The 12,593-nt window shown below is 45.3% G+C and overlaps 1 protein-coding gene across 2 annotated transcripts in view; it reads left to right on the forward strand.

Moving 5' to 3' along the window:
• The first annotated feature begins 2,544 nt into the window (after positions 1-2,544).
• The window catches only part of slc12a2 (solute carrier family 12 member 2), a 267,674-nt gene continuing 257,625 nt past the window's right edge, over positions 2,545-12,593 (forward strand). For both annotated transcript variants that reach the window (XM_038804704.1, XM_038804705.1), the window contains exon 1: positions 2,545-3,563. In XM_038804704.1, coding sequence (XP_038660632.1) covers positions 2,940-3,563 — 624 coding nt within the window. In that variant the 5' untranslated portion in view covers positions 2,545-2,939. The remainder of the gene's footprint in view (positions 3,564-12,593) is intronic.

Genomic DNA, 12,593 nt, shown 5'->3' on the forward strand with positions numbered 1-12,593 from the left:
ACACGCACTTTCTCAATGTGGTCGACGAGTACTCAAGATTCCCCTTCGCCATCCCATGCCGCGACATGACATCTGCCACTGTCACCAAAGCCCTCAACACCATCTTCGCTCTGTTTGGTTTCCCCGTCTACGTACACAGTGACCGGGGATCCTCATTTATGAGTGATGAGCTGCGCCAGTACCTGCTCAACATGGGCATTGCCTCGCGCATGACGACCAGCTACAACCCCCGGGGAAACGGGCAGGTGGAGCGGGAAAATGGGACGGTCTGGAAGGCCGTAAACTGGCCCTACGGTCCAGAAATCTCCTGGCCTCCCGCTGGCAGGATGCCCTTCACTCCATTCGGTCGCTCCTGTGCACTGCGACTAACGAAACTCCCCATGAATGTCTCTTTGCCTTCTCTAGGAAGTCCACCTCCGGGGTTTCGCTCCCAACATGGCCGGCAGCTCCAGGACCCGTTCTCCTTCGTAAGCACGTGCGACTCCACAAGGCGGACCCATTGGTTGAGAGGGTACAGCTACTCCACATAAACCCGCTGTACGTCTACGCAGCTTACCCCGACTGCCGCCAAGACACAGTCTCCCTCAGGGACCTGACACCAGCTGCCCCCCCCCGCCACCCTCCCTCCCCCTAGCGCACCCCACCACAGCTCCCGCTGCAGGACGATCTGCCCTCCCATTGGTCCCACCCGGGGATGAAGATGAGGTCGACACGCTCCCGGAGTCACCGACAACTGAACCGATGCCTGAATTGCCACTACAACTGCAGCGCTTGCAACGACGGATCAAGGCGCCCGACCAACTAAATTTGTAACCTTTCTTAAATTTTAAACAACCTGTATGTAAATTGTTTCCACCCCCCCCCCCCCCACTCTTTTTTTAACAGGGGGTGAATTTCCGTGCATACCCACACAAATGGCAAAATCTTCTATCAATTTACCATTTTGAATTCCTTCATAACGTTAAAACATTAATCAGGTTACCTCTCAGCTTCCTCTTTACTTCTTTGCTTGAATCTGAGATGCAACTCATAACCTTATAATGCTACTCTCTAGTGTCCCAAAAATGTGAGCGAAAGTGATTACAAAAGTAGGGAGATTGTGCTTCAGTTGTACAGGATATTGGCGAGACCACATCTGGAGTATTTTGTACAGTATTGGTCTCCTCATTTAAGGAAAGATGTGAATACATTAGAAGCAGTTCCAAGAAGGTTTATTAGACTAAAACCTGGAATGTGCGGGTTGTCTTATGAGCAAAGGTTGGGGAGGTTAGGTATGTATCCACTAGAGTTTAGAAGGGTAAGAGGCGACTTGATTGAAACATTTAAGGTTCTGAGAGATGTTTTGACAGTGTGGATGCCGAAAGTATTGTTCCTCTTGTGAGAGAACTAGGAGTCGCTGTTTAAAAATAAGGGGTCATTCATTTAAGAGGGAGATCAAGGGCGGGATTCTCTATCCTGTCTGCCCCTTTTTCTGATGCAGCACACTCCTGCTAGCTGCATGATTCTCCATTCCCGTAGATGGCCAGAGGTTTCCCATTGTGGGCCAACCCATGCTGTCAGGAAACATGCAGGCGTGTGTGCGCTGCCGGTGGGGTGGAGGATCCTGCAGAAGATTTTTGTTTTCTTTCAGAGGGTCGTGAATTAAATTGGAACTCTCTTCCTCAAAATGCAGTGGAAGCGGAGTCTTTGAATATTTTTAAGGCAGACCTAGATTAATAATTTACAATGGGGAAATGATTATCAGGGGTAGGCAGGAGTGGGGGTTGAGGTTACAGTCAGATCAGCCATAATCTTATTGAAAGGAGGAGCAGGCTCGAAGGGCCGAATGGCCTATTCCCAATTCATATGTTCGCATGTAATTTCCGATTTGCTGCACTTGCCCCTCGCTATTTTCCTCCTCTGCCTTTTATCCCTTTTCTTATCCGCTCTGTGTTCATTTCCTTTTTCACTCCTCGTTATGGGCACATACTTTTGTCGTATTTAGGTATCTGTGCCCTCTAACAATCCTTGTCGTGAACAATTCGCAGCCACTGCTCCACGTTTGGCCTATCTGCAAACCACCACACACCGAACAATCTGTCTGTTCCTCTGAACAGATGCCGACTGACGTTGCTGGGCATGTCACATTTTCAGGCTGTTTTCCTCACCGTACTTTCTTTACCGAAATGATGACGGGGTGAGGTGTGCAACCCAGCAGGGGACACCTCCCTGCCGTGGCCTACTGTATTTCCGTGTATTAGCGTGAAACGCAATCAAATGTTTTGAACGGGCTATCGTTTAGCACATGATGCGTTTTGCAATTTGCTCACCCCCCAAGAAAAAATTGTTTGAGATTTCCAGTTTCCGCAGTATTTTCCCTCATGTGTTCTCCTATATTGAGGCTCATCTGCATTTGGAAGCATTAGGGATAGAGCATGTTTGAAAGTGAAACCCGGCGCACACAGTGAGAGAGAGTTCGAGCCCCGCCGCAGCCTCTGCCTCTGTGTGTGTGTCTCGCGATGTTTAAGCGTTGCCCTGCCCTGTGCTGTATTGAGCTGTGACACTGTGTGAGTATCTCCAGCAGCAACACCCCGCCGCACTCTGCAGCCGCCAATGAGAGGAGAGAGCCGGCTTATAACAGCTGAGGCCGGACAGGGATGTGAGAGATAAAGGGAGGGAAGAAAAAGAGAGAGTGATAAATTGAGTGAGTGAGGGCTGTAGTCACCGAGCAGCCGGCGCCACAAAGCAGCTTCATTAATGCTGGGGCTCCGGGAGGTGCGGGAGCGGCCGGTTAAAAATAGTACCAAGTGTAAAGTTTAGCGAGGGGCTGTGAGGAATTGGTGTCCGGGTTTGGATGCTCAGTCTGGGTTTGCAGTTTTGAATTTGGCTGCTGTTTTTTTTATTGCCTTATCTTTATTTTTGTAAGCGGGGGGAAGGAGGATCCAGGATAAGGAGGGAGGATGGAGTCCGGCTTTCCTGCTTCCCCGGCCGGCGGCGAGCAGGCTGAGGGTCAGGCCGGCCCCTCCGAGCCCGCCATGCCGCTCCGTCCCGTCGCCAGTCAGAGCCGCTTCCAGGTGGACCTGGTGACCGAGGGGGGAGGAGGGGGAGATGGGCAGAAGGGTCCGAGTGCAGCCCAGGAGGCGGGGGACGGTGGTGGTGGTGGCGGCGGGGCGGCAGCAGCAGCCTCACCCCCACCTCCCGCCCCGGTTGAAGAGGCGAAAGGCAGATTCCGGGTGAATTTCGTCGACCCGGCTTCGAGCGAGCCGCCGGCGCCCAGCCCGCCGCCGGCGGCGCCCCCCGGCTCGGCAGCGGGCTCCCACAGCCAACAGCAAGCCTCCAGCGAGAGTATGAACGGCTACCCGCAGAACGGCGATACCATGCTGAGCGAGAGCAGCCTGCACTCTGCCGGCACCACCACTCATCATTACTACGATACACACAGCAACACTTACTATCTCAGGACTTTCGGCCACAACACCATCGACGCGGTGCCCAGGATCGACCACTACAGGCACACGGTGGCTCAGCTCGGAGAGAAGCTCATCAGACCCAGCCTGGCTGAACTGCACGATGAGCTTGACAAGGTACATTCGCGCATCTCTTCCCCCCACTTTGAATAAATGTAGGTGCAGGATTACTATTTACAAAGCAGTAATTTTACATATCCTTCGTGGTTAGAAGGTTTGGGTGCAGCTCCATTTAAAAACCCTGCCAATATGTTTAATTTTATTGTAAATGTGGTATGTTGAAAATTGAAGGTATGCCGGCATCTCCCCCCCCCCCCCCCCCCCGTGGCACTGCTCACTGGCAGTGAGTGAAAACCAATTGTGGTCTATAGATCAAGTGGTGCTAGGGGGATATAACTTAATTGGACCAAGACATTAAATGTAATGTATTCTTGCCTTAAAAAACACATTTATAATGGAAATTGCACATGCGATCTGTCGTTCTGTCCCCTGGATATGCTGGATGAGATATGATGATGATGGATTTGTAGTGTGACAGGATTTCATAGTTTCCATCAAAGTATGGGCCTGTATAATGGAAAAGTTAACTGGAAGTGCATGCATAGAATCAAGTTTTGTATACACATGTGGGTCCCAAGACAGTTGAACCTTGGCTGCAGATTTCTCGATGAATGTTATGGAAGGAACGCCATTCCCATGACATGGCATTCACTCCACATATGCAGCCATAATTACATCAACATATAGAGTGGATACCCAGAGTCTGAGTTGTAAATCCAATGCGAGTGTTAAGATCTCATCTTTAAAATTAAGTTCAAGTGGTTTTTCAATATTTAATAAATTATTGTTTTGGCTTTCAACTCCATTATTCTGAGAAATTGACAATTTAGTTTGACAAATAGTAGTGCTGGGATGAGTATATATAATAAACCTTGTGGTGACATTCATGCACTATTCTTACAAATGTAACTGGGGTGTTGAATTTCTTTAGTTTTATTGAAAAAAGAGCTGTGCTGTTGAAGCTTTTCATCTTGCACTCATCAGGACAGACCAGAATACCAAATTTTAAAGGGAGCAACAATTTCTACTGCATGGGAGAGAGATGCTGATTGCTTGGCAAGTCGACTCTGGTTGAGGCATTGCCATGGAGAATGTGTCTGGGAATTTCATTTTTTCCTTTCCTTCGATTTACCCATCCCTTTCTTCGCTGTAGCTATCTATCTGCATTTGTGGCCTGTTCAGAGTAAACATGTTCTTTGAACATCCCCACAATCATGCTAGAAAATGTTGGAATCTTCCACACAGTTTTTCTCTTCACCTGCATCTTGCATGAAACTGGCTTTTTGATAATTGCGGAAGACTGGAATTCAAGTTCTGCTGTAACTAGTTTTAATGTTCAGGGTTATACAGAGGTTATTTTATTTAATTTGTGTAGTGATACCCTGAATTCCACTTTAGGTTGGGATGGTGAGGGTAGCGATATTGTAGCATAATGGCATTGTGAGAAGTTCAACCATGGTGAATGCTATATTACGAACATGGGGTAATCTTTCCTCCACGTTGTGCATGTGTTGTGTTTTTGACAACAGCTGATTGGGTTGCTAGTGACCTTTGACCTTCCAGTACATAGAAGAGGTGTGAAAAACCAAAATGTTTACTATGACTGGAAACTAGAGAAGAGTCAGTTTGTGTGGCAGTTTTGAAGTGGACCTTTTTGGGTGGGATTGGGGGGGGGGGGGGGGGAGAGGAGGAGAGGTAGGGTGGTACTGATGTAAAATAGGGATGTATCACCCTGCTCCCAAGTCTTTAACTGCATTTTAGCATATTTGGATACAGGTATTGTTATGATGTGTACAATGTTTAAGAGAATACATCCCACTGAGTTGGTCCCAAAATATAATGATGAATTGTGTACTGGTAAACAAAAGTAATACATTTGTTTCTTGCTACACCACTATGCATTCCGAGCATATAAATTGTTATTGATGCACAACCACAGTATGTTCATAGGACATGCCTCTTTGCTTTTCAAAAAAAAAAAATTGGGAGCATTAACCCAATTATTTAGAGAGGATGCATACTGTTTAAATAGCAAAGGAATGTCGTAGACAAGGTCATCCGCTAATGCTGAGACTTTAGTCTCAAAATGAATCACTTGTACAGTAATAGCCTGGGTTTTGCAGGTGGAACAACAACACAACTGTCAGCATTTGCAGCCATTATGACTGTGAAACCAATGGCAACTTCTGGTGTCCCCACATGTGAAACGTGGAATCCAGAAGTTGCTTATCACCGATTCTCCGCACCTGCTATTTCCCGTCAAGTCCCTATAAACTGGAATGTCTATTTGTCCAACAGTGAAAATACTTGAAATTATGTCTTCAATTTTTTTTGTTTCTGGGATCTGGCCATTACTGGTTAGGCCTGCATTTATTGCACATCATTGATTTCCCTTGAGAAGGAGGTGGTGTGCTACTTTCTTGCACCCCTGCAAGTCCAGAGGTTATGGGATAGCAAACACTGCTGTTAGAAAGGGCATGCTAGGATTTTGACCCAGTTACAGTGAAGGAACAGCAATATAGTTCCATCTTGGAGGGAAACACAGGTTGTCTACTTCCCTTGTCCTTCTCGGTGGTAGAATTTGCAGGTTTTGAAGGTGCTATCAAAGAAGCCTTGATGAGCTGCATCTTGTAGTTTGTATGCATTACTGCCACTGTGCATCAGTGATGGAGGAAGTAGGGTGCCAATCCAGTGGGTTGCTTTGTCCTGGATGGTGTCCAGCTTTGGAAGTGGTTGAAGCTGCACTCATCAAGGAAAACTAGGAATAATCCATTGCACTCCAGACATGTGCCTTGTGGATGGTGGGCAGGCTTTGGGGAGTCGGAAGATGAATTACTTTGTGCAGAATTCCCAATCACTGATCTGTTCTTGTAGCCGCAGTATTCATATATATGGATGGTCCAGTATCCAAAGATGTTGATATTGGGTGATGTACTGCTATTGAATGTCATGAGGAGATGATTAGGTTCTCTGTTGAAGATGATCATGCCTTACACTTGTTGCGTGAATCTTGCATGCCATTTATCAACCAAATATTGTCCAGCTCTTTTCTGCATACACATGCACTGATTCAGAATGAGTGGGAGCTACATTTTTAAAAACTGTACTAAGCCATTATTACTAAACAACCACGAGTCTTAAAACAACTAACTTTGTACTTGTGGGGTATCAAATCTATTCCTAATCTGCAGATTTTGAAAATATACATTTAAAAACAAAAATTGATATTTTCAGCTTTTACCTTGCATACATGTATATGTCCTGGTCTTTTTGTTGTTTTTAACATGAATAAAAAGTGATGGATTATTTGTGCTTTTTACTTCCTGATTTTGCTGTCTGTGAGAATTCTTCAATGCGATTGTCTGATGATATCACTTCCTGGACGTCACAGTTTCCCTGTTGCCGGTGCCAAAATGAAATTAACATTGAAAAAGGTGAAATCCCCACCACGGAAGTACCTTTTTATGTGGGTATTTAAAAAAAAAAAAATATGGTCAGTGGCACGTGTTGCTCGTTCTGGGTGAGTGTGCTTTACACTCAATTGGCTCTGTTTTATTCCTAAGCTCTAGAGTCACCAGGTATCTTGATGATACTGCCACAAGATTCAAGTTGAAGTTCAGATCAATGACTCAGTACACCAGTTAGTAAGTTCAAGCAAGACACGTTTATTATTACACGGTTACTTGCTACTCATGCATATAAAACTAAGACTAAACTGTTCCTACCACTACTAGGCCAATACTTATCTGAAATAAGGGAACTTCCGGATCAGGGAACAATGGCCTCTTGCTTTGTCCTGGATCCGCAGGCTTCCAGTTGGTGTGGACTAAAGGGGTCAGGAGTGTCTATTCTCGTAGCGTGCGTTGTATGACACTTACTTGTCGGTGTAGCAATTGGCCAGGCCTCTCCTTCTCACGTCCAAGTTCCTGGAGAGCTGCTGCAAAGGTGTTCTGCTGGGAGGGCCGGCTAAGAGAGAGAGAGCTGGGGTCAGAGTCTCTGTCTTATACTGTTTTGGGTTTCGCGCCCATCTGGGCGGACCCTCTATAAACTTGCAATCGATTGGGTCTCTTCCCAATTGATTGATTTGAATTGCCCCAATAACGGGGCTGTTCCTCGATCACTGGGCGGTTCTTTCTACCTTGTTTGTGTCCTTTTGTTTCAGACTCCACTGGCGCCGGGGTGTCTGACCTGCTATAGAATGTTTCAATCTCTTCTAATTGTTGTGTCCATTGTGCCTGGGAATCACCGGGAATCGCTCAATTAATATGCGCCACTTGTTAGTTTCTATGCTGTCTGGTTTCTTCACAGACAGAATCCACAGAGAGGTTCTGCAACCTGCTTGACTCTCTGTCATTGTCCAATTTTCCCTGCATGCAACTCGATGTTCCATTTTATGTCGGGAAGTGGCCAGCTTCGGTGGCTACACACGCGCTATCACTTCCCTGCGAACTGTAAAACCAAGTCCATAGTGTTTTAAAATTAAATTGAGGAGTTAGCTGCATACCACAGTGCCTTAGTTTACCATGTTTTTGGAGCTAGGGCTGTAACCACCAAAATTAACATATCCTTGCCTTTCAGTTACTTCACAAGTGTCTAATGAAGACGTGATGCAGTTTTATTGTGTTAAGTATTCTTTCTGCTTTGTCTTTAAACCTTGTTAACAAGGGGATTATCGCTGGCTTTGAAAGCAGGCCAGCAGCACGGTTCGATTCCCGTAACAGGCGCCGGAATGTGGCGACTAGGGGCTTTTCACAGTAACTTCACTTGAAGCCTACTCGTGACAGTAAGCGATTTTCTTTCATTTCATTTCATTTCATTTCAAATAGTTTGTTACCATTATTTTTCTGCTGATTCTCCTTTCCTCGGCAATCATTTTATAGTATTTCTTAATACCACTTAACTTTTTGATACACAACAGTCCACATCCACATACAGCATTTGACCTGGGCCTGATCAGAGACAAATAACCTTTGCACCACACAAGTGCCAGGCAATGGCCATCTCGCTCAAGAGTGAGTCTAATTAGCTCCCCTTGACGCTTAATGGCATTATTCTAGAATCCATTATCAAGAAGATTTTTCAGCAGAGCACTTAGAAAAACAATGGCAGGATCGGACAGAGGCAACATGAATTTATGAAGGGGAAATCAAGCTGGACAAAGCTACTGGAGTTCTTCGTGGATGTAACTAGTAGAGTAGACGAGGGGGAGCCAATGAATGTGATATATTTGGACTTTCAGAAAGCCTTTGACAAAGTCCTGCATAAGAGATTAGCGAGTAAAATTAAAGCAATTGGGGTAGTATATTGAGATGGATAGAAAACTGGTTGGCAGACAGGAAACAAAGAGTAGGAATTAATAGGTATTTTTCAAATTGGCAGGCAGTGATTAGTGCGGTACCATAGGGATCAGTGCTAGGACTCCAGCTAGTCGCATGATTTTAGCTGCGGGAACGAATTGTAACATCTCCAAATTTGCAGAGGACACCACGTTGGGCGGGAGGGTGAGCTGTAGGAGGATGCAGCGATCCTTCAGTGTGATTTGCACAAGTTTTAGTGAATGGGCAAATGAATAGTGGAGCAGTTTCGAAGGGCCAAATGACCTCCCTGTACTCCTATTTTCTATGTTTCTATTACCATTGCTGAATCCTGCACCATCAACATCTTGGGCTTTACCACTGCTGAAAGCATAACTGAGCCATCCGTATAAATACTATGGCTACAAGAACAGTTCTGTGCTCCTGAATCTGCAGAAAAATGCTGGTAGCAAACTCTTTTGAATTTCTCTTTTTAACATATTATTTCAACTCTAACCAAGAAATGTGAACTCCATAAACTGCGCCACAACTTCGTAAGATACCTGTGCAACAATTGGATGTGGTGAAAGATATAGGCATAAGTCAGGAGAACATGGAGTAATCTTCACTTGTGGGATCTTTCAACCATCCAGAACAAAGCAGTCTGCTGGATTGGCACCCACTTACCACCTTCAGTGTTCAGCCCAAAAGTGGCAGCGGTGTGTACCATCTGCAAGATGTACTGCAGCAACCCTTCCAGACTCCTTTGACGGCACCTTCGAAACCTGTGACCTCTATTACTTAAAAGGACAAGTGCAGCAGAAGCATGGGAGCATCACCACCTGCACATTCCTTTCCCAAGTCTTACAATATTCTGACTTTAAACTGTGTTGCCATCCCTTTGCTGTCATTAGATCTAAAATCCAGGAACTCCCTTCTTATAACAGCACTTTGCATGTACCTACAGCACATGGATTGCAGCAGTTCAAGAAGGTGGTTCTCCATCTCCAGGGCAATTAGAGATGGGTAATAAATTCTGGCTTTGCCAGCAACACTGCAATCCCATGAATCAATTAAAAGTAACGGCATTTAATTGTAGACTTCTTTCTCTGCTGCTCCAATGTTGCAAGTGGGCTGCCTTAGAGTGTTAAATATAGACTGTTTTCAGAAAACATTGCTTAGGTTAGAATCCCAGCTGTGCTATGATTGGGAATGAACAGTGAACTATAATGTACATACGATTGATTTTGTCTTTTGCAGTTGATCAAAATGGGTAGGTGGGTCTGCAGCACTCATTAAATTAACTTGGTCTCTTAAGTTTTGACTGCCACTCTGTCTCTTTGGATTTTAGAATTGGTCTTTCTTCCCCCCCCACCCCCTCAATTTTTCTGGCCTGTTAGATGTTGGTCTGGGAGGCAAAATGGTGGGAAAAGGGCCCCAACCTCATGTCTTTTTGCCAGCGATGGGAAAGGTGGAAAATTTACCATCGTGCCAGGAGCTCAAGTGACCCAGTGAAGTAGTTAACTAAGGGCCACTTTCCACCCATGGGCATTACGCACAAGATGGGTGGGGGAAACCACTGTGTGCACAGACTCTGTGGGAAATATGGGTGCCCCATGACCCACAGCCACCTCTGGTGACAATGGTTGTCTTTGCAGCAATGTTGCTGCTTGGCCGCAGCGACCACTCTGGTGCTGCCCTAACAATGGTTACCCACAAACGGTGGTGCTGCTTGTCCTCTGAACTGGTAGCTCTTGAGTGGGATATTTGTTTTATAAGAGTACCCAATTCATTTTTTTGCAATTTAGCGTGGCCAGTCCACCCAGCCTGCACATCTTTGGGTAGTGGGGGCGAAATCCATGCAGACACAGGGAGAATGTGCAAACTCTACACAGACAGTGACCCAGAGCTGGGATCGAACCTGGGGTGTCGGTGCCGTGAGGCAGCAGTGCTAACCATCGTGCTGCCATCCTTTTTACAAATCCGCAATAGCTGCCTAATTGGCTGCCGCCACTAAAATGGAAATACCGGCCTCAGAATCTGATGGTGACCACTTCTGTGAAATTTGACTTTTGGATGGTCAATACTTTTACTGCTGGTGGCCACTTCAGAAGTAAAATCAAATCCATTTTTCAAGTATTTGGTGTCTTGGAACTCGCCAGTGCCGATATACGTGTTAAGTTGTTTAGCATAAAGTGTGACTTCATCAAAGCAAGGAGGAGAAATGAGTGATTGTTGGCAGACTTTTGATTTACCATACTCTGTCATGTGTCCATGAGATTACTGCTGGTGGGACTGGGGAATGGGTAACATTAAAAGATATATGTTTGGAGCAGTTTTATATTGAAAAGGGGCTGGTTTAGCTCGCTCGGCTAAAATCGCTGGCTTTTAAAGCAGACCAAGCTGGCCAGCAGCACGGTTCGATTCCCGTACCAGCCTCCCCGGACAGGCGCCGGAATGTGGCGACTAGGGGCTTTTCACAGTAACTTCATTGAAGCCTACTCGTGACAAGCGATTTTCATTTCATTTTTTTCATTTCAAATGAATGAAAATCGCTTATTGTCACAAGTAAGCTTCAATGAAGTTACTATGAAAAGCCCCTAGTCGCCACATTCCGGCACCTGTTCGGGGAGGCTGGTACGGGCATTGACCTCCTTTCGCCTCTGCAGAAAGTAATTCTTTCTCCTGAAGGCAATGGCTGATACTGAGATGCAGCTCTTTTTGTATTGGACATCTGGTGTATTATCTTGTTACTCTTTTTTAAGTCTAAGTTTGAGAGCTTAGGCAGCAAACACAAAGCTGTCTGACAGTAGGGATGATGCACTTGGTGCAGATTTTCAGTGGACACTTTCTGTTCTCGATAACTTAGCTTTACACCACATGGTACATGGTCCTTCAATGTAGCTTTGTGTTTTATCACTGATGTACACATTCATCTCTTGTGCATCAAATTATCTAACATCCAATTTAGTATGACCATCATCTTTCACTTTGAATTGCAAGCAGGACGTATCCTATTTTGGATGTGTGCATTAATCGTCTAATTGTGTGTGTTGATTCAGTAGTTCTCCTTTTGCGCCCAAAGAATATTTGATGCAAATTAACATCCATTGGATATTATGCCGTTGTTGGGCTGATGTTGTGAGATTCCACGGTTGATATCAGTTGACCTTGGGACAATACAGTTCCCAGCTGTAATACAGGCTTGTTTTTACAAACAATAGCATCTCAATCCCTAAAGGCAGTTTTAAGCCTACTGGAATATTGCCTGAAAAAAAAATCTCATTGCGTGAGGTTCCATTTCCAGTCATCTTTTGCTCCGCATGAAGATCTTCAAAACTGTGAACAAGGTCTTTCATGCATCAGAAAATGTCCAATGATAACACAATGTTAACACTGAGATTCTATTGTACATGTATTCATTCCTATTTAAAAACAGTGAGGCATTCACATGGCAGTAATTCTCCATACTTGACTGATCATCGCATTTTTTTTTAAACATGGAAAGCTGTGCTGCTATTGTTTTTGGTACCTGAAGTGACAAACAAACTTGAGACTTTTTGTGATTTGCTGAACTTTAAGAACAGGATATAATCAGACACCCCAAAATTGCATGACCTGGAGAAGATGCATTGTGTGTGTTGGGGGGGGGGGGGAGGGGGCGAGAGAAGAGAGAGAAAGTGGAGATATGATACTTTTTCGATCCACAAATCTATAATTGGCATGTAAGTCGACCGGTAATGAACTCCAGAGTTTGGAACCTAGGAAGCTGAAGCTATGGCTGCCACTGGTG

Source organism: Scyliorhinus canicula, chromosome 8, assembly GCF_902713615.1.
Source record: "Scyliorhinus canicula chromosome 8, sScyCan1.1, whole genome shotgun sequence".
Lineage (NCBI taxonomy): Eukaryota > Metazoa > Chordata > Chondrichthyes > Carcharhiniformes > Scyliorhinidae > Scyliorhinus > Scyliorhinus canicula.